Consider the following 24127-nt stretch of genomic DNA (forward strand, 5'->3'; position numbering starts at 1 on the left):
CGGGAGCTCTGGTGGCGCCTTCTCTTGCAGGATGTATTGTAAGGCATTTTTAAAATTTCATCAAAATTATTCTTCTGATAAGCAATAATTGGACAGCAAAATGATGAAAAACACAATTTGCAGTACATTGAAACGTTTCACAAGAGTAAAAACTATTTACACACAAAGTCTACCTGCTTTGGCAGGAACAAAGTTCATAACGCTTTGCAATTTGATAAGTAAATCTATAAGTAAAGAAAATGAAGTAAAATCTTCGCTAAATAAGAAGAAAACGAAAATGTATACAATACCACCGACTATTATGGTGAATAGTATGAGGCCTTCTTTAACTCAGAATGCACAAAATTTATATCATCTTAAGAATAATCTAACCGTTGCCGCATGTTCTATTCAAATACTATAATATATCTAAAAGGATGTATAAAAGAAATTAAGCAAACAAAACAAAGAAACAGTTTTTCACAGACAATTCAGTATTTCTCATTCAATTAATTCAGCTCTCACTTCGCGACAAGGCAAAAATACATAAAAACTCAAAATGTCTGCATTGAAAATTACGAAGTAAATCTTAAACACTTATTTCTTCTAATAAATTCCAGCATGGATTAAGCATGATTTAATTCGCAATAATAAAAGAAGGTGTTATCTTTGTTATTGCGAAGCTTACTTTCTCTAGATTAGCAAGAAATCTACTATTCTGCTATTTCAAATGTAAACGAGCAATGGTCGACATGGCAAAAATTATTAGGTTTAGCGGCACTTAAACAACTTTAAAATTGTTGATAATTCTAAATAAAATATTGCATACTGATTTACTAAAGGCATAACACCATTAACCGAAAGATAAGAATAACATAATTCAATCATTTTTAAAGCAAAAAATGCACAATTTAGAAGCATATAAGAATAAAGAAACTGAGATCACTGAGCCGAGTAACAGAGTGTATATATATATATGTTTGGTGCGGCCGATTGCAACCACAATACGAGATGCACATCTACATGTTATAGCAGTCCTATATACAAAATTTCAACGTTCTGAGGCTACTCGTTTTTGAGTTATGCGAGATACGTACTACGTACGTATATACGTTCGTACAGACGCCACGAAAAATTCTCTTCAGAATTAATTTTAAAGCAGTTTTATAATTTTTTTGGAGGAAAAGAGTCTTTTATTCTGTCCTTACGTACAGATGGCACGCAAAAACATCGTTAAATTGCATTCGATAGCATTCAAAATGATATTTTCATTGAAATATGATGCCTGAAACTTTTCGCGATTACAATATTTCCTTTTTACTTTGTACAAGGAAGTAAAAACATTCTCCGATGCATGCAGTTTGTGGAACAATGATACAATTACAAATAAATAAATTTGCATGAAAATTATTATCCTATGTCCTGAATAACTGAAATTTATTTCGTTTGAGGGTTAAAGGTAAATAATTTAGAGAAATTTTAAGTGATGTTTAAAATTCTTGAACTATCTCTGATTATAAGTCTGCGCTGACGAAATTACGCAGCACTTGAAACTAATGCTGTGGAAGTCTATTAATACAGTTTTCAAACGTTAAACAAAACTGTCACTTTCCTTAATTCGTTACGTTAAGTCGTATTCATTAAAGGCATATATTATATTCTAAGATCGTGGCGTATACGATTGAAAGACAGGAAATTAAAATCAAAGGAAATACCTTCAACGCGAAATAGTGAAGATGTCAAATTTGCTGGCTTAAGGTTCGGCATAATTTAATTTCATAAAATAAAACTGAAAACTGCGAATTTAATTTCACGAAAATAAAATAGTTGTCCTTCATATTTCTACCTGTTTTTTATAAACTAAATAAAAACTTTTACCTCATTTTTTTAAAGTAAACTTTCTTAAAGTAAGTATTATAATTACAGATACAGATAGAGCTTACAGAACTCCGTACGTAGGAATATAATGATCATACTCCAAATACCTTAAACTCTATTTATATGAATCTAGATATCTTGAACTTTATTTCTATCTTCCTGTTCTTTCCATACCAAACTTAAGTTTATTTACGCTTTTAATTTTTTGTTTAGTTGAATATAAAGCAAAAACCGTTTAATATTTTAGAATCGTTGAAATCAGTGCTCTTAAGTATAATACATACTTTAAAAGCTGGGATTTATTGCTTTTATGATTATGGTTTATTGCTGTAAAAGACTGAAAATTTAAGTTAGTTTTTTTGAATAGAAAATAAGTTTTATATTTTGTTTTACAAAACATAAGGGAAATAAATAATAAATCTTACTTAATTTTAGTAGAATTAGAGCTATTAATAATAAGTTACTAACAGAACTACAAAAGAATTTGATGTTTAAATTTAAAGTTTGCAGAATAGAAATTATTTTTACAATATTAATTTAATGAAAGTCGTAGTGATTTATATGCTTCGGTAAATGAAATAAAGTCTTTTTATTTTCTCTTCTAATTTCGCCTGCAGAGTATGAGGTTTCTAATTTTGCTGTAAGGAAATAAAAATATCTCTTCTTAATTCTTTTACTCTTTGCTAAATAACATGCGATCAATGAAAAAAATAAAATTTCCTGACTTGCGTTACAATAAATAAACTTCTGCTTAACAGAGGCAGGTAATCCCATTACCCAGATTTTCTGAATATCCGGATAGATCTTAATTTCTCCAGATATTTAGATATCTACCATGTTTGGTAGCACAATGAATCGAAATTCGTCTGTTGAATGTTTTAATTTAAAATATTAGCATGGACATTTAATAACGTTCATTTGTTAATAACAGATTATTGTTATTAACAGTTATTTGTTGGGTAATTGTAAGTTATTCTCTTTTAAGTATTATCCTTGTTTAAAGGGAGCATTATCAGTTACCTGTTCTTCAAGGTTGTCCCTTTGTTGAAATCCGAATCAATGCTCATGGAGATAAGAAGAGGGCGGAAAGGAGGAATGGATGGTGCATTCAGGGTCGCTTCTTCTCACCTGTAAGAGGAAAACGTCTGTTATCTGTATTATCAAATAAGAGAGAAATATCTGTCATGTATATCACCTCGTAAGAGGATTAAAAGTTTTGATAATGGGAATATAGAACATGAAGACGTGCATAAGTATATAGCATAAATCACGGCCGCTTCAGCACTTCTTTTATTTTTGACAAAATGAGCTAAATTAGCTGTAGCATTGTAGCGTTTCACAATGCTACTACTTCGTTGAAGCTATTTTCATTAAATACATTTTATAATGTATTTAATGAAAATGTATTTAATGAAAGCAAGAGAAGCGATAACAGTACGTTTAAGTGGCGGGAGAAACGAAGATGAAATGCGCGTACTACGGAACGAAAGTTGGCTAACACTACAGAATGATATTACCGTTGTCTTATAGCTGTATTCGAAAATTCACGTTTTTGTTTGCAAATTTTAATATCTGTCTGCGCTGAAAGATATTTTACGTTATGTTTAAGTACACACGCCTTGAGTATTCTATAAGAATCAGAAAATATGGATTAATCTTAAAAACGATGGCCCGTTCAGGGAATTTTATAATAAGCCTGTAATGTTGCACGCTTCCAACCTGCACGCAACAATAGTGGTGTCTGCTAAGAACTGGAAAGTAGACCAAAGTCTTGAGAAGGGTTTAAATCCCTTTTTATTCAACTTTAGAAATTACAAATGCGTGCTCTTGACGCTCACAAACTTCGCCGACCCGGCGGTAAAATAAAAATAAGAAACTGAAAAGAGATAATAACAAGTGACTAACTACGAGGCTCTCTAAACGTAACTAACCTCACCGCGTTCTAAGATACCGCTGATAATTCAGCAAACTTCTGAATATTACGTTGAAAGATTAACAAATTGCCGAGGCAAGCACACAGGCCGAAACGCGTGGTTCTTCAATTTCTAACTAGCCACCTCCACGCTCGTTAAGCAAGAAAGCTCACCTTCGAACTCGTTTCCCTCCTATTTAACCCAGAATACTTCCGCTGACAATTTGAATCCTTGCGCGTTCTACTAAAATTTACATACTCTGGCATTGGCAATTAAGGCTTGACAGGAAAGATAGTTTAAACTTAAAATAAATGTTAGTTAAAATAAATATAAACCGTACAAAGTAATTTGAAATATATATTGTTACTCTTTTGAAATAATCTGTATTTGTTATTACAGGCTACATTAGCTGAATGAATGTGCCTGTAAAAAAAAAAGTGCCGTGAATAGCGTCAATACACACATATTGAATTGACATTAAAGTGGATAAATGTGGAATCTGGCGCTAGATTCACTTAACAGTATTATATTTCGTTCATATTATAATTCAGAATGCACAAAATTTATATCATTTAAAGAATTGTCTAATCTTTGCCACATGTTCAAATACTATAATAAAGCTAGAACGACGTATAAAAGAAATTAAGCAAACAAAACAAAAAAGAAAGAGTTTTTCACAGACGATTGAGTATTTCTCATTCAATTAATTCAGTTCTCACTTCGCGACAAGGCAAAAATACATAAAAACTCAAAATATATGTATCAAAAATTACGAAGTAAATCCTAAATACTTATTTCCTCGAAAAAAATTCCAGAAAGGATTAAGCATGATTTAATTCGCAATAATAAATGAAGTCGTAATCTTTGTTGTTGCGAAGCTAGATTTCTCTAGATTGGCAACAAATCCACTAGTTCGCTGTTTCAACTGTAAACAAGTAATGGTCGTCATCAAAAAAATTATTAGGCTTAGCGGCTCTTAAACAGCTTTAAAATTGTTGATAATTCTAAAAATATTGCATACAGGTTTACTAAAGACATAAAAACCTTAACCGGAAGATAAGAACAACATAATTCAATCATTTTTAAAGCAAAAAATGTGCAATTTACAAACATATAAGAGTAAAGAAACTGAGATCACTGAGCCGGGTAACAGACTGGATATATATATAAATATATTTATATACGTTTGGTGCGGCCGATTGCAACCAAAATACGAGGTGCAGATCTACATATTATAGCAGTCCTTTATACAAAATTTCAACATTCTGAGGCAACTCGTTTTTGAGTTATGCGAGATACGTACGTACACACGTTCGTACAGACACCATGAAAAATTATCTTCAGAATTCATTTTAAAGCAGTTTTATAATTTTTTTGGAGGAAAAGAGTCTTTTATTCTGTCCTTACGTACAGATATGACGCAAAAATATCTTTAAATAGCATTCGAATTCGATAACGGTCAAAATGGATATTTTCGTTGAAATATGCTGCCTGAAACTTTTCGCGATTACAATACTTCCTTTTTACTTCGTACAAGGAAGTAAAAACATAAGCATAAGTTAAAATAAACATAAGTTAAAATTTTACATTACATATTCTTTATCCTATATATGTATTATCAAACGTAATAGGAAAGAATTTCTTATACATATAATTTATAAGCGGTAGATATTGATTATATACAGGGTGGTTCAGCACAACATGTTTATTATACTTATTTCAGAAGAAATCAATAAATAAGTACAAAAACAGACAACTAGCGTCATCAGAGAAGGTGTTCAAAATTATGACCCCGGTTCGTGATGCAGGCCTCACATCTGCGGCACATAGAAGATCAGATGTTCTGGAAAATACTGGTCGTGTCCCGGACTTTCTCAGTAACTGCCACGATACGTGCAACAAGTTCCTCTGCACTGTTAAAAGGGGTTTCGTACTCCAGCGTCTTGACGTATCCCCAGAGGAAATAGTCAATGCAAGAGTGGTCTGACGATCTTGCTGGACGATGCACGGAACCACGCGTGCCGATCCAATGTTGAGGATACGTTGTATTCAGATGGAGATACTCATCGAGGCTGTGATGTGCGTTCCAACATTTAAGCTATTACTAAGCTTAGTAAACAAGTTATCTCACTCTATTCGTGTCCTTCTTTTCTTGTGTTTTGTATCCTTACTACCGCGCGAGGAAATCATTTTTGACCATACATTGCCATGTTATTTTCCATCGTAGATGTACTCTATATCTCCTGAAAGTTTGTAAACGCTGTGCTGAAATTCTCTGAATACCACGCGTGGTTGAGCGCCGCATGTACCGCATTGTACCTGAGAGGGAAGTGCCACCTGTTAGCGGTATTTGGATTTCTGGTTGCGGTTAAATCCAGGCTGACACTACAAGTAGCCACGCCTGTAGCGGCTGCATTGCTGCTGTAGGTCACACAGACCTGTGGACCACTTCTCCTTTTTGTTTCTTTTGTTTCCTTACGTTAATTTATCGTTAAGTTAATAAATATTCTGTTTGTTGTTACAGAATCTCGTTCCCTTGATTATTTTCTTTCTATGTTCAGGCAGACGATGCATGTGTAACAAGAACTTAACTGTCACATGTATCGTTTATAAACTGAAGCGTCTGTTATTACGAAGAACCGAAAAAGATATCTTCTTCGTTGAAGCTGATTTCAGTCCTCCTTCATACTTCACTTTTAAATTATTACACAGCATTATTTATTCTATCTAACGATTCTAATGATAGCCTTACATATGCAATAATGCATTCAAAATTTAGAATTTTATTAACTTTTCTTACTGGAAAGAAAAGGAAATTCGAAGAGGCAAAAATATGAATTCTGAGAAAATAGAATTACGCTGAATATGAATTGCATAGTATGAGAAAGTACCTTTAGTTTTGCATAGAATAGAAATTTGCATAGAATAGTATGCGAAAATACCTTTACATGGAATAGGAATTGTATAGTAGGAGAAAGTTCCTTTCGATTTCCATAGAATAGGAAATGCACAGTATAAGAAAGTTTTTTTTCTGTTTTTAATTATATTTAATATTATGATTAATCCATAACTCATTTAATGTATCCCACAATTTGTAATGTATTTGATCATCTTTATATCTGTACCTGATTATTATAGCACATCCTTAATATAACTGTATGCCTAACATGTACCATAATAGTGAAAGGTGTTCCAACCATAGTTTTTTTTGTTTCATAATAATGAATAGTGACCATAATAGTCTCAGCAGTCCCCACCATGCACCTTCTTTCCACGTTCTGGTCCTTATTTCAATGTTCCTCGTTTCGTGGCCAATCCTCGGAGGACACAGTACGAAGCTCTTTATTTAGATTTATGCATGTATTTATTTTTAATTCCATCGACGGGTTCCAACAGACTGAAAAGCACCTAACCAAGTGGGCCAGCTGTTAAGTCGATGGCGAAAAGAAAGTATGAGAAAGTACCTTTCCATAGAATAAAAATTGCATAGTATCAGAAAGTACCTTTCCATAGAATAGGAATTGCATAGTATCAGAAAGTACCTTTCCATAGAATAGGAATTGCATAGTATCAGAAAGTACCTTTACATAGAATAGGAATTGCATAGTATAAGAAAGTACCTTTAGATTTGCATACAATAGCCAAGTATGTTAATCACTCTTGAAACCGATTGTTTCCTACAATTTGCACTAAAATAAAGTATAGTTTATACTAACTTTTAATTTTTTATTGGCATGTTTGTACTTATATATATAAATTCTTGACTTATACTCAGCTATTATAAATGTTCTCTGACCCAAATGCATAACACACTGAAGCATTTTGGGCGGTCCTGCATAAAGTTTGGATATGCAAAAAGGATTACATTTTGCTTCCTTGAAGTCTGAGCAAAGAAAATAATTTAACGTTTGATATTAAGAGGATTCAGGCTAATTTCAAATAGGTGTACAAGAATAATTTTAACTTGCTTTTTAACTTGATGTCAGAAGAGGAAAAAAAATTTCATGTTGATTCATTTCGTCAAGTAATTCAATACCAATTTTGGAAAGTCATGCATTGGATTAAGAGGTAAAAGAACAGATATATATCTTTGATTTGAACTTGATAACACTGATAATTTGAAGAAATTTGTTAGTGTCAATTCCGAATGTGATTGTTTATTCGATTTAGGTATGGATAAAAATGAGTTTGATTCTCTAGGACTTAGCGAAATCAAAAAGATATTTGGAATTATTTGATGTTCCAATTTTTCGGTTGTCTAAGTTAGTTTCAATTCTTTTTATTTACACATTCGTTTAGTATTACATTTCATATTTTTACATTAATTTTAATTTCTGTTTTTATAATTAATGTAATTTCACTCAGATGAAACATATTATCTTACTAGAGAAGAAATGAGGATTTTACAATCGATCACTATTATTATTTAACTAAAAGCAAATTTTCATAAACACGACATGAACATTTGACATCAAAATTAACATTTGAACCAGAGCAATGACATTACTGAAGGGGGGCGCAGCAAACGTTATAGAGATAAGTATACATCTAATTCCAGAATATAAAGCAACAGTTTGGGAAATTGTTTAAATTAAATTAGAATTACAGTATACACATTTCTTAACAATGCTATTATTATTAATGGAAAACAATACAATTATTGCGCTGTTGCTAGGAGAATATTAAGAGAAATTCTACGCAGGTTCACATATGTGCAAACAGAGCCGCCCAAGATACAAACAATAATTCTTCGAAGGCATTCTGGAAATGCTGATGAAGAAGCAATAATACTGTTACGAATTTTGTAGATAGATGATTTTAGTGCAATTATATGTGAAATTGTTGCATTTTTCTATGTAATGTAACATGAAAAATCGAGAGACAAGCTATGTCGGAAACGTAAGAATACAAGAGCAAGTCCATCTCGGTAATTTGACAAGATATTTCCAATCTAACCACGATTTGGCAATTAGCTTTCGTCGGCAAATTTGGCGAGAAATCGTCAAACTTGGCGATATTTTGGGTCTGTTGACAAGATATCTTCAACCTAACAACGGTTTGGCGACTACTTTTTGTCGCCAAATTTGGCTAGAAATCGCCAGAAGTCGTCAAACATGGCGACCATTTGGCTACATTTTGGGGCTGTTGACATCTTTAATCTAACAAAGGGTTGGCAATTTTTTGGCACAAAATTTGGCGATAAATCGCCAAAAGTCGTCAAACTTGGCGACCATTTGGCGACATTTTGGGTCTGTGTACAAGATATCTTCAATCTAACAACGGCTTAGCGACTAACCTTCGTTGCCAAATTTGGCAAGAAATTGCCAGAAGTCGCCAAACATGGCAACCATTTGGCGACATTTTGGGTCTGGTTCCTGTATTACAGTAATAAATATTGTAATTGAATAAATGTAATTGATCAATATATTAGGAATTTAGGATTTAGGAACGGGGAAGACGGGCACCCCGCTTTTACCATTTGGTTGATTGGTTTAGCGCCGTCTCCCCACTACGTGATATAACCGTAACTCTACCCTCGTAGTTTTGAGAAGCAGAAAATACTAGAAATATCTCTGCGGCCGGGTGAAAAAATATAAGGCGGAAAGAGAGCATCTGCTCTCGGTTGTAGTTGTTGTTAGCTGAGTGAGTTCCGAGGACTATCTTCGGTTCAGCTTCTTTCTTTAGCTGAGTTTTGCATTGTGTTTAACGTTAATAGTAGTTTGAAGTACAACTACTGGCTGTACGTTGTGATATTGTGAAGGTGGTGGTGTGGTGTGTTGGTGTATTTAATTATGGCAAAGCACACTAGGGCTATCTGCCTAAGAGGAGGGATGCCTTTCGTGGAGGACTTTCTAAGGGAAACTGGCTCGTATACACGTTACACATGGGGAAAACCACGAAAACGCCCATGCAGCCAGCCCGTTCGCGGGATTCGAACCTCGGACCGTACTACCAGTGTTCAGCGTCTTTACTGCTCGGCCGCTGGTGGGCGTGATATTGTGAAGAGTTGTACGACTATTTCTGTAGAAAGTTCCAGATCTCTGACCTGTTTCTTTGGATCAAATAAATTTTATCAACCTATCATCGAAGCTGTGTGCATTCACTCTATTACGAACCTATAAGCACGCAAAAATGCTTTAACACGTTGAATGCCATGGAGGTCACCGGAGACCGGCACTGAGTTTGTTCCTAGCACCAAGGGGTCACCGGTGACCGCGGAGCCATGGTTACTAGAAACACATAATTCGAGTAAATTTTCAATAATATCATCGTTACTAAAATGGTGGGAAGAAATAAAAAATGCAATATAGAACATATAAAGATACGTTCATTTATATATATAGCATGTAAGCTTAAATATTATACGCGCATTTTGCCATGTGTTGTATTGAAACGATACCAGGCAAATGAAACGTAGGCCAATGCAGGTTGTGCAGTGTGTCACAACGTTTTTGGTACAGTTTTTTTTTCCTTTAGCTTACCTAAGTTTTACGAATTTTCTTCGTAGTATACTTTACAAAATCGTTGCGTGAGCCTAGCATTTCAAGACATTTTTTAAGTTCATGACGCAGTAATGATTGATTCATTAACTTGTTTATTGTAATAAATATTTCATTAAAATATTCAACTCATAATGAGAAATTTATGTTGGCTAGACGGGCAAGCCATATGAAATTAGCGTCACATTAGACGTGCTAAAAGAATTTGAAAACATTTCTGTTTCTTTTTTTTTTTCAATGAAGTTCTTCGGTGTTTGTTCTTATTTTAAATGTCAACGCTACTTTCAAATGCATTACTTTTATTTCGGAATCGTGTAACTCAGAATTCAAACATACACTGCAAAGAAATAATTCATAATAAATATGTAGCAAAAATGGAAATAAAAATTTATGAAAACACATTTGTAATAGGAAATTTGTTAGTAGATTCAGTTTTTATTATTAATTATTGAAAGAGTATTAATAATATTTTCAATGCAATCCTAACTGCATATGTTTTCTTACTGGGTTTTTAATCCCCTTCCCCTTATTTTGCTCTTAATATTAATAAACCTCTCTGAATAATTTTGACCATATTTCTTTTCTCTTAATCATCATTAAAAATTGTATTTGTAACTTTTAATCACATTCTAATATGAAAGATACCTATAAAATGAAATGCCACTGTTTTTAAAACAAAACTAGCTAGAATTACTAAAAATAATACCGTCAAATCCCCTAACAAGCTAGCCCCGGGTAGCTTGTTAGGGGATTTAACTTGGTTAAAAATGAGATCGTAAGATGGATGACCCCATATGCAGTAAAAGAGATAATATAACTGTAACGTTGTGTAATTATTAGGTTAGTATAAAAGTGTGAACCAATAAGGATATGAAACATTTTCAGTTAAATGTTGGTGTTTATTTTGTAAAATTCCTCAATTCTTTGTCTAAGATGAAACTTCGAGGAACTCAGTGAATTACGTAGCGACTTATTGCTGAGCTCAGAGGAACTAAGACGTAGACTCTAAAAGGGTTAAAATACTCTTTTATTCGCGCAAATAAAATAGCAGTCGGCCTCTTCTCGCGCTTACAGGAAGCCTCTACCGGGGATTTAACTCAAAATAAGAAATAAGAACTAACTACTAACTAAATGAGACTAAACTAACTAAATGAGACTTATCCGAAGCTAAACACAATTATCTAATGTAGTTGGTCCTTAAATTAAACTAGCCGGCGAATATCAATAGGGACTCATAATACGGCCAAGCGTAACTGCTTCAACGGTGACTTAGCCTCATTCTGGTAGGAAGTTGTAAGTGGGAACAAGAATTGATAGGAAAGGGATTCGAAATTAAAATAACCGTTAGAAAATTAAAATATACCTTACAAATTCATAATATCAAATATTTAACTCACAGTTTAAAAAGACTAATGTAATCGAAAGTCAAATGGTTAATAACATTCCAAAGCTATTTATTTATTTTTAGCCCAAAAGGGTTATTATTCTCCAAACGCCATTTTGCTTCACTATACTTATCCATTTCAGTTTTCAAATTGTTTCCAAATATCTTCCTGTGTTATATTTAAAGAAATTAAATAATGAAGCATCTGCACGAATATATGTACGTTTGTCGCATTGTGAAAAAAGAACGGTACCTAGAGCTATCAACGTAGTCTTCCATCCGAATATGGGTACCTGGAAGCCCGAATTAGGAATTTCGAATTTGTTTTATAGTCTGTTTCATATTTTGCAAAGCTTTAACGAATTTTGCTTTAATAAACTCAATGATTTCAAAGCGAGCAATGGCAACACTGTAAGGAAAAAACCTTTATCTCCACCGCACTGTCTATCGCAAATTATAAAGATAGGCTTTTTTTAAATATTTTAACCCGAATAGATATTAAGCCAAGTGCTTTCGATCTGTGTGTAAATGTGATAAACGTCCCTTTAGGCTTGATATAAACTCTGAAAGCTTTCAGATTTTTTTTCTATTGTTTGTTGTGACTAATCTCACTTGTCTGACATTAACATCAGAACAAGCCAACGAAATTAATCGTGGTTAGTAGTGCAAGACTGCGTTTGTAGTTGGCACAAGTTTTGAGCACCATATCAGGTGACAGTACTGTGTATCCGACTTCGATCATTTCCGTCCCCAATTTTGATAGAGAACACCCTGGGAGGAGGGGTCCGAGGGTCTGCTATCCCTCTTCCCCTACCATTAACCTCTCGAGAGGACTTTTGGCTATATTTAGTGTACCCCCATGCCGCACGGACACTACACTACAAGCATCCGTGCCTTCTCCGGGATTCGATCCCGTGTCCTTCGCAGTAAGTTCCCCTAACCACTACACCGTCTGGGTGACATTCTTTTATTTATTTTATTACAACTCAACTCAGAAATATGAACTAAATCACAAAACATTGGAAGTCGCCGTTTGAAGATCTCTAAAATATAACTGTTTATCTTTTGATTTCAGAAACTTAGCGCTTTTAAATTACTAACAGTTATGAAATGTTCTTACTAAGCATTGCAAACGTTTCCCTTACAAATAACCCTCCTTCAACGTATTTTGTAAATAATTTTCTTTGTGTAACTCATGAAAGTTTGCGACGTTTATTAATCTCACTGCATTCTTTGATATTTGCAGTTAAAAACTACCATCTAATATTAATAGCAACATATGTTATCTGAGGTCTTTTACATTCTTCTGCTTTCATCAACAACGCAATAAGGCTTTTATATCAATATATTTCGTGCTTTTATTTCGAAGCAGTGTGTTTGCCTATCTTTGATTACATCTGAAATTCATCGTTTCACAGAGCTGTATTATTTTAGCAGTTCATAAGAAGACGTTTCTTCCACACAAAATGAGAAAAAGTCGACCATTTTTCATTAACAATTTTATTTTAAAAATCTCATTCCACTTCACAATGTGGAGACAATCCCTTGAAATTGCGATTAGAAGCAGCAGGAGCGTCTTAGCATTAATTTAAGGAGGAATTCTCATTTCTTCCTCATTAAATGCAATTCCGGTTTGCAAGAAAAACAAATATTTTCCTGAATTCGAAATGTTTGAATCATAGTGCAGAATGGGTCAATAAATAAAGTTGTCAAATTCCATGCAAAATTGTCTCGTCTTCAATGATTAAAAAAAACTTTTTGAGTATGAAAAAACAGCATTTCTTTGGCAATATTTTTTAGGAGTAGACTCAATGAATTGCTTTAGGGTACTTTTATTTGTTTTTAGGTAGTTAATGACATTCCTTAACATCACTAATTTTAAATGACGCTACCCCTGTTTTTTTTTTTTTTTTTTTTTTTTAATATTTACGTGTAATGCCTTTTTTTTTTTTTTTTTTTTTTTTTTTGCAAGTACCAATATTGGAAGTTTTGTAATTGTATCCTACATTACGAAGGCGTTGGAAATTTTAAATATGCCTGTTTCTGACAATTTAATTTGCATTCGATTGGATGATTATTATTCTACATCCAATTTAATTGCCTCTTAATATGTAGAAGACAATACGGAATGCAGAAAGAATGGGCGACAAGAATACAAAAACAGAAATAAATAAATGTTATTCTCTTAGATTTGAGACAAATTTTTTATTTCATTTTGTTGAAAAAACTAATACATGCATTTCCTTTGTACCTTTTTCAAAGCCCAGTTTGCATATCATCATACAAATAATGAGAAAAACATAGCGTGGTATAATTGTAAAGTTCACGCAGAACGCCCACGCATTCAGTTTGTTAGTTGAATCGAATCCAGATCGGAACACTAGACCGTCAATCTCGGAATGCCTGCTATCGTTAGCTGGGCGAGTTCAATATACGCAGGTGAGAGAAACAGAAAGGAAAGGTTTCGGAATGGTTTCCAACGCAAATAATTATTAGGTCGTGGAATGGCTTTCAGTGGGTACTAGGGAAAAAGGGATATGCTCGCTGACTTATTCGCGAACCGTGAAAGGAGTTTCACTGCTTATTTTTATGCTCCATGTTTTATTGAACATTTTGTTCAAGGACAGATTAATTTTTATCATTTTATGAAACAGAAAAAAAAAAATTCGTACAGAAATACGCGTTTTCAATGAAAAATTGCATGCTTATTTAAAATTTGCTTAAAGGCGTAACGTTTTGTCAAAATTACATAATTTTGTTTATTCCAACGAAATTTAATATTTATTAGAACTCTTATTACGGTAAAGTAACAGAGTATTACATTAAGTTACAATACGTTACTGTAAAGTTTTTATTTATTTAAGGTATTGTAAAAAATTGTAACTGAAAAAAAAAAAGGCAGACAATCAATAAGAATAATAAGTAATACACTTTACTAACGAAACGCTAGCTTCCGTCACAAAGCAGGAGCCCGTTCCCTCAAAATCCCTTTTCCTTTCTCCTCTTAGTTCATCCCTACTTTCACGTACCATACCTACAAATCTTGGACTCTTCCAGCAAACAATAGAATTCGTTCTGGGATTCAGCGCCTACTAATCGGAACTATCAGTTTTCAGCAATTTTACCGCTCGGTCGTTGATGGGCCTAGATTTTTCAAACATTCAGTGGGTTAAAATTTTACAATCTACCTTTTTAAAACAGCTCAGTGGGGATGCAAAAACATTAAAATTCTACAAATCAGTCAAATCTTGACGATCTAACACTGTGTTATGATCTAACACTTAATCCTGGATTATCATGAGAGTTACATCACTGAAGAAAGAACAGAATCACAATAATCCTGGGTTATAGGTTAAAAGTGATTAAATTGTTTATTTCTACTAGATTAAGAGGAATTAGAAACAATAAAACATAAAATTTGCTATTATTGACCCCGAAAATAATATCCCGTTACAGCTTATTTGTTAACGAAACAATCGATGTAAAATATTTATATTATGAACCAATGAGTTCAGCATCATTTAGCCATACAAAAGAAAAGTTCCCACTTGCGAAATTTTTGAAGAGGAAACAAACAAGACGATTTGCGCGACCATTTATCACGGTTCAATAGAAACGGCTCATTTTCAGTTAGAAAAAGTAATTGTTTGCTTTATTTTCGTACTCTGCTTAGTAATGTTCTTTAAACAAAGATGCAATGGAAAAGAGGAATACTTTTATTACTTTTAAATTTACGGCACTCGTCAGTAGCTTAACATAGTCTTTTGTAACATATTTACACGGAAAATAGGATTAAAATAATTTAAAGATATCAAGGAAATCTTGGTTATTGTTTCTACCTAGATTATTTAAATATTATGTTTATTAATCCAACATTATCTCATTTGCTTTTTTTTTTTTCTTTATAGGGTATATTTTTGTGTGGACTTTTTACCTTATTTCATTTAGAACTTGCTTTCTTCCTCTTGTTTCAATCCTCAAAGATTGTCAACTCAGTACGGTTCAGGCAGATAACCAGAACAGATCTGATCTATTTGACTTGCTATATTTCCAATTTGAAATTTTTGACTTGCAAATCTATCACAAGCTTTTCGTCTAAGGAGTCCACCAACGCCCCAGCGATAAATTCGTTGAAAACTGGTAGTTCCAACTGGGTTTGATTCCAGGCAAACGAGCTGGCTGTATGGCCGTTTTCATGGTTTTCCCACGCTTAAATTGTATACAAGCCACTTTCTCTTACAAAGTCCTCCATGAAGGCATCCTTCCTCTTAGGCTCCCTCCATAGTGTGCTTTGCCATCTCTCAAGAATTTTCATCTAAGGCAGGAGTTTCCAACACGGCCGGTATTGATTTTCTGAGGATCGAATAAAATTTAAAGATGGTTAGTGGAGGGGTCGATTAAGGGTCGTAGAAGAATATGCACCAGCAATTCATTGGAATAATCAAGGTCCCACTGATAACTGAATTTATTAATAAAATTATAATTAATTGCTTAGTGATACAAAGCTACATCGTGCCGTAAGAAAAAAGATAAAAACTTTTTTTCATATTCTTATTCTAATGGTTTAAACAAATCATTTAAGTCCAATTCTTTGCATTATGGTTACGGTTTACACTGTAAATTATAAGAGAGCAGTTGAAGAAATTCTTTCTTTTAAAAAAGACGGATGGAAGAAAAGTTTGGGAAAAGGTAATGAATCACGGAACACGTAAGAAAACGTTTTCATGGTTAAAAGTATAAAGGTCTTTTTAGCAAAGTTACTGAGAGGAAAACTAAACATCGTTATTTTAAACTTACCTTACTTGAAATCTATGTTTTTAACTTTCAAATTGCGTGAAGCAGTCCTCTCAGTGGAGGCCTTGTTAAGCTACAGTGTTTTATTATGATTTATCCGCATAATTTCCTCCAAATTATGCAGAAATGTATTTACGGTGATCTTACAAAAAGATTTATCCCAAGTCTCATGTAACCAAACAAGCCGCCTCAGTGGCCTCATTGACAACTGCATGCAGTACAGGAATTGAACTGATTCCTGTACACCATGCAGTCCGTGTTGAAGTGGCATTTTCCAAGTGAAGTCTTACAGCAGATAAATGTTTAAGAATCTGATGAAGCCATGTGAGAAAAACAAGAGCAACAGCAAAGGGTAGTGAAGCAACAATTGACCAAAGCATCTTGTGCAAATACCGCTCGGAGCCCACCAGCGCCCGAGCGGTAAAGTCGCTGAACACTGGTAGGTCCGGAGTTTCAATCCCGGCGAACTGAGCTGCATGGGTGTTTTCATGATTTTCCACATGTGTAATGTGTATAGAAGCGAGTTACCCTCCGAAAGTTCTTCACGAAGGCATCTCTCCCCTTAAGTAGGAGGCCCTCGAGTGTCTTGCCATAATTAAATAAACCAAACCAAACCGACATCCTCATGGTGAGGGGGTACATTTTTCTTACACAGGATGCCTAAGGAACATGAAACATAAATATTTTATAAAATTCCGCATAAGTTTGTAGAGACTTATATTTATTTTAACTAACAAGTTAAAGTTTAATTTTAAACTCTCCTATAAGCCTTCATTCCCCTCATTGTGAATGCCAGAATATTTAAATTTGGTAGCGCGCGTGAAGGAATGTAAATTCTACCTGGAGGAGAAAAAGTTTAAATACCAGGTTCCGGAAGGAAAGTGAGAGTGAGTTAGGTTATTGCCGTCACCTCTGCTGCGTGAGTTTCTTTTCCCGGAGTTATTGCGGTTTACCGGCTGGTTACTTTGCTGCCACTAGTTTCGACGCGGGTTTAAGAAACAGGAATATCTGAGCCCTGTAGCTTAATTTCTACTACTTGTGAACATCTTCGAATTTTTCACTTAGCTCTGTGATTTCAGTTACCGCCCAAGGGAGACGTAGTGCGTTAACGTAGAATTGACGCATTGTAAATTTTAAAGAGTTTAATAAAGGGTTCTTTTAACCCTTCTTCTGTGTAGTTCCTACAAGAACTTACTACACGAACAATTGTCACTTAGAAGATAAGCAAGTGGACCCTACAAGCTGTAAAACTCACAGTCATAAAACTCTGAACCGATATCCTACAGAACCTTAACTAGCACCGTTTCTTGCCTCTGAGATTCAAAATGTTTCACCCTCTTAAAGTATTCCCGTCATAAATAATTGAAACAATTAGTTCTTAAATGCTACATTAGCAACGTAGTTGTCATTACGATTAATTCAATCTTACAGCCATAGCGATGTAAGTTTGACGCTATGGAGGCAAGATTGCATTAATGTATGAAAGTATTATGCATTACCAAATGTATGAAAGTTCCACATAATGCGTTGTAACACAGTGACATCAGTTTTTCGAATCGTAGGCTAGAATTTGTGATTTGACGCCTATTGCTATTCTTAAATTTCAGCACATTGCTGCTACATCATATATAGTCAAGGTTCGGATTATTCCTCAGATGTCACGGTGATTTTGCTGTTTGGAGTCACTGAAGAGCTCTCAATGAGAATGCTCCAGAAAGAGGTTCATCAAGACCAAAATGCTTTCTATCTGATATATCTGTACTTTACATCTTAACTATTGCAATTTTTGCAAAATTTGCCAACTTTATTTCGTTACGTAGCGGAGGATTATGTGGAAGTTCCATTTATAGCCACGTAACACAAACCCTTTATTTGAAGCAATTTTTAAGACACGGTAAGTGTCAGTATCTTCAAAATAATCATCTTCCATCCTTTAATAATGCTCGTGCATATTTATGCCCCTTATTCCCTAATAGTTTGATCATAAAACCTCGACATCTTCACGTCTCACCCCAAGCAGGTGATTTCTTTACTTGGAGGTAATTTTATATCATCTGTTACCATGATCAATTGTGTGACACTCAGATTTCGTTAGAAATTGTCTTTAGATGTGATAATTATTATATTATCAAAAAGTTATTTAATTCTCTGTTATATACAAGACACTATACCAGACAAGCCATTTTGAACTCTCACATTTTCTTACCGTGCAAGAACTTAACGATTAGTCTTCAAAGACGTCCGCTTCGGGCAAATCATAAATACACGAGCAAAGCATGTAATTATGTTATTCTTTAAATTAATAATGCAATTATGTTTGGAGGAATGGAGAAATTTAATTATTTTGACGGGAGCCACTTTAGCAAAGTAATTTGTTATTCAATTCTGCCCTAAGTGACGGTCCGAAAAAACTGGGAAAAATGTTTAGCAAAGTGTGGGAAGAACGGAGAGCTGTAGATAAACATCGAAGAAAATTAGTCTAATGTACGGAAGCGGGAAAAGTAAAAATATATATACCCAAACGATTATGTCGAAGGGGGTTAAGCTTTCCTTCTGAATATACTTTAATGTCCCAGTGAAGTTTACAGCACAAGAAGCTTCCCTTTCTTCTTCCAACCAAAAGGGTCAAATAATATGCAAATTTGAAGCTGCTTAAACGGCCTAATATATGAAAAGTGAGGTACAATGCAAGTAGGCCGCCCAAATGATGTAGTGATTAGAGAAGCTTAGTGCGATTCTGAAGGACCAGGGTTCGTGTCCCGGAGAGCCCACCAGCAGCCGAGCGGTAAAGACGCTGAACACTGGTAGTTCGGTCCGAGGTTCGAATCCCGCGAACGGGCTGGCTGCCTGGGCGTTTTCGTGGTTTTCCCCTTGTGTAACGTGTATACGAGCCAGTTTCCTTTAGAAAGCCCTCCACGAAGGCATCCCTCCCTTTAGGCAGATAGCCCTCGTGTGCTTTGCCTTAATTGAATAATCCAATCGTGTCCCACAGAAGGCACGCATGTTTTTAAATGTATACTGTCTTTGCGGCATCGGGGCACTCTAAATAAATGGCGAGTTGAAAGTTCTCTGGAGAGGTTGATGGCAGGGGAAGAAAGATGTTAGGCCCTCGGATTGCTCCCCGCCCGGGGTGCTTTCCATCAAAGTCGCGGGATAGAAATGAGCTAAAACGCACTGTCACCAATAAGGTGCTCTAGGTTGTTGCCAACGGCAGGCGTAGCTTGCGCTCCTTACCACAAGGAATTTCGTGGGCTTGTTCTGATGTAATTGTAAGACAAGTGATGTAAGTCACTACACAAATATAAGATAAAGTCAAAAATATGTTTTTATCATCATTTTCTTTTCATTGAAGGTTAATGCTATTCTGGATTTCGATATAAAATTTTCACTCTTTTGCGTAAATTTAACGAAATAATGACTTTTTATCACTTTTGTAGTTATAATATTAGGTGTGAGAGCAATCCCATTACAAATCTCATAAATTCAGAAATATAACAATTCGAAGAAAGCCCCTCCAACTAGATCGGTTACCTTAAAAACGATTCATAATTGGAGATTAGCATTATTGTAATTAGCATTATTGGAATTATTGTACAATAACTGTCGATTGTGGATTAGTACGATTAAAAACAGTAATGGATATAATCCTACAGTATGGATCATCTTTATGTGTGTTTGCAATATGGAATGTAATTGTGATTTTTCATTGTGAATCATCGTTGAATTGGTAATCGCTGTCTTTAAGAAATGATCCATCACCCACCTTATTAGATATTTATTACCATTAAATATTTTAGTATCATTTTTAGCTCACTAAGATGTAAAAGCCGCAATATGCATATTTATATTGTTAGTCCAAAGGGTGTTAGCCCAGAACGGATATTAATTTTCTTTTGGCATTTTGCGACGTTTGAATCACTTTTGAAATTGTTGTTACCAAATATTATCACCCTGTTTAAAGAAATTAAATGATGAAGAATCTGTATGAACATATGTATGTTTCTCGCATTGCGATAAAACAACCGTAACTAGAGCCATGTAATTTTGAATAAAGTACGTCTCCACCCGAATATGGAAGTCCAAATATGAAATTTTGAATTTGTTCCATTATCGCTTCCCTATTTTGTAAATCATTTATGAGTTTTTGAATAAGAAACTCAATGATTTCAAAGCGAGGAATGGCAACACTGTACGAAAAAACAAATTTTTATCATCGCTTTCCTATTTTGTAAAGCATTTATGACTTTTTGATTAAAAAACTCAACGATTTCAAAGCGAGCAATGGCAACTCTGTACGAAAAAAGAAATTTTTGTCATCGCTTTCCTATTTTGTAAAGCATTTAAGAGTTTTTGAATAAGAAACTCAACGATTTCAAAGCCAGCAGTGGCAACACTGTACGAAAAAAGAAATTTTTATCATTGCTTTCCTATTTTGTAAAGCATTTATGAGTTTTTGATTAAGAAATTCAACGATTTCAAAGCGAGCAATGGCAACACTGTACGAAAAAAGAAATTCTTATCTCCATCGCGCAAGACTGTGCGTCGGAAATTCTAAAGATTCTCTTTTTGAATTATTTTGCGATATTGCTGCTGAACTGAATTTTGTGGTTTATTTCGAAGAACATGATATTCAATAAATAAAGGTAACTCACAAAAAAGGTTTAAAAAAACGCCACTTTAGGCGTAATATAAAATCTGCAAGCTTTTAGCTTTTTTTTTTTAAATTTTTTTCTTAGGCGTGTAGCTTAGTTTATCTGTATGTATTTTGTTTGCTTGAAATCCATGAGATAGTTTCAACATTATTCATACAGTCTCTTTATTGATTATTTTTGTGAAATAATCTGTATATTACTTTAAGTTAAATTACCACATTTCAGTTTAGTTCTAATATTTTCTTAAAAATGCTTCGTCATGTAAAAACTTTTAGAAATTCCTTTTAAAAAAAGGAAGAAAACATAAATGGATGCATTTGTTTTCTAAAGGAGTGGTCCATCCCTAAATTCGGGAGTATTTAGCATATACTCAACAGTACTACATAACGTGTTAATGTTGCTGGGAAACGAAAATACGGTTGTAATTAGCCTCGAATACATCGCGACCAAAAACGCAAAACATTTTATTTACATTTCACAAAACGCCAATAAATTTCAAATTTATTTCTTCTGCAGTGCAAAAACTCAGCAGAAATAAACGCCTTACGTTTTGCGATGCATGAAAAATAAACCCAATAAAGATAGGTACAAACCGTATTAAAACTCGCTAAATCCAATGCAAAACAGAAACGCGAGCTCGAGGACAAGGCAGTTTATATGCCGTTGCCTTGGTTACGGGTCCACTCGCGTGCCGCCGAAAATTCGCAATTACGAAGCACGTGACACATTGATTGCCGACGTCATGAAAATGTGAGTCATTTTTATTTTATTTTTCCAGCAAGTCGGAATTCTCTCTTTTCTTTTATGTAGGAATAACCGAACTCTCAATTCCGGTGTAGGAAATCTTGAACAACTAAATATTAGTGGTATTTTTAGAATTCCGCAGCGTTTATTCGAACCTTGAGATTTATGAAGCAGTTAGGGGTCCTTTTTACATCAACGTGGTTATATATTTATTTTATTTCTTTCGCTTTTATGATATTGTTATTTATTCCGGCGTAGAAGCGAAATTTTCTGAATTAATTCGTTTTCTCGCCTTGGTGTAAAATACATTCTATTTAAGGGAAAAGAAAATTTATGTTTTTTTTTTTTTTTTTTTTTTTCCATCTTTCTCAACCTCCTTACGTTATAAACTGTTTCAGTTTAATGGCAATAAAACTTTATGCTGAAAAATAATTCTTAATTCTCAGAAGTATTGATATTTATTTTTAAATTAAACAAATAATTTAACAGATATAACTCATTATTAGACCAAAAGGTGTGATTTTTCCCATGAGGGCTATTATTTCGTTTTGGCACATTCCGTCGTCCATTATAAAACGGCGTTTCACTTTTCAAATTGTTGCCACCAAATATTAGCGCCCTGCATTGTAATTAAAGAAATTTAAATAATGAAGAATCTGACTTCACCTTTTGAATAACGTAGTCCTCCACTCGAATATGGGCATCTGCAAGTAAAATTTTCGAATTTGGAATTTGTTTTATTATCTATTTCATACTTCGTAAAATTTTAACGAATTTTTGATTAACAAATTCAACGGTTTCGAAAAGCGAGTAATGACAACATTGTACAAAGAAAAAAAAAAAAAAATCTCTTGCGCGAGACTCTGTATAGGAAATTTTAAAGGTATGCTCTTTTTAAATATTTTCTGATATTGCTGTGTAATTGAATTTTATAATTTAGAGTGCGAAGAACATGATATTTAATAAATAAAGGTAACACACCAAACGTTAATAAAACGCCTCTTTGGGCGTAATATAAAATCTGAAAGCTTTCAGATGTTGAAATGAAAAAGATGAAAGCTTTTAAACAATAAATGTTCCCAATTTAAAGCTAATTAAAATTACCAGTAAGTTTCCATCTTCAAATACTTTCTTGGATGAAAGGAATAAGAAATTTGTAAATATTTACAAATTTTACGTGATGCAACTTTAATAGCATATTGTTGCGTGCGTACGGGTTCGTAATAGATTGAATGCACACAGAACCGATGAGAGCTTGATAAAATTTAATTTACAAAAATAAATACTTCGCATTTCTGTAATTCTCTGCAAACTTATTCTTCACACTATTAAAGAGTACAATCATTAGTTACACTTGAAACTACTAAGGATGTTAAACACAATGCAATGCAAAACTCACTTACTAAAGAACGATGCTAACGGATATCTTAATACTCCAAATTCAAAGCTGAGAGCAAATACTCTTCCCGTTCATATATATGTCGTTTTCATCTGGCCACTGAAAAATCTTTAGTACGCTTCGAAATTACTGTAAGGCATATGAGAGCCGGATACCGTTATAGCTACTTATAGAATCAATTACAGTTATTAATGCATTTTCGGATTTTACGTTGGTTCACGTTGGCAGTTTGCGTTGATTCTTGGTAGTTACATTACCCGTTACAGTTATAAAGAGGCTGAACCAAAATGTCGCCAAATTGGACGATTTTAGTTGTACCATAAGTTTAGCATTTATCATTAAATTTGGCGACAAAAATTAGTGTACAAAACTATTGTGAGCTTCCGATATCTAGCCAATTTAGTGAGATAGCTTTTTACGTAATGTTAAATAGACTTAGCCCTGAATTATTACGTTTTCGCCAAACTTTATCGCCTCTTTAGATGTTCATGTTACGTTACACAGAAAAGTGCAATAATTTCACTAAATTTATTTACATATATACAAAATTCGTAACAATATTCAGAAAAATTTTGGCGGAGCGAGAACCAAGCTAGAGTTAAGCAAGGGCAGAAAGTATAGAAAGGGAATCTCAATCTCAACGGAAGAATGTCGAATGATTATATAATGTGCGAAAAAATTACACTCTTCTATATTTAACTGCCGGAAGTACCCGATGCCAATTAAGTCAGATTGCGAGTAATGCATCTAAGAACAGAGAGAACGAAACCTCTGTAATCCTTCTCTAATAACGATGCAAAAAATACCAATCATAATCATACATTTTTCACGCTGATGCGATATGAAACCCACAAAAAAATTTCGATAAAAAAACAAGCTAATTC

General features: G+C 33.9%; 1 protein-coding gene across 2 annotated transcripts in view; it reads right to left on the bottom strand.

Annotated features, from left to right (window-relative positions):
• The window catches only part of LOC118195197 (voltage-gated potassium channel subunit beta-2-like), a 610691-nt gene that overhangs the window by 463506 nt on the left and 123058 nt on the right, over positions 1-24127 (bottom strand). For both annotated transcript variants that reach the window (XM_085827033.1, XM_085827032.1), the window contains one exon: positions 2878-2985. In XM_085827033.1, coding sequence (XP_085683159.1) covers positions 2878-2924 — 47 coding nt within the window. In that variant the 5' untranslated portion in view covers positions 2925-2985. The remainder of the gene's footprint in view (positions 1-2877; positions 2986-24127) is intronic.

Source organism: Stegodyphus dumicola, chromosome 11 (assembly GCF_044657685.1).
Source record: "Stegodyphus dumicola isolate Sdum_Otavi_A_Nest chromosome 11, ASM4465768v1".
Lineage (NCBI taxonomy): Eukaryota > Metazoa > Arthropoda > Arachnida > Araneae > Eresidae > Stegodyphus > Stegodyphus dumicola.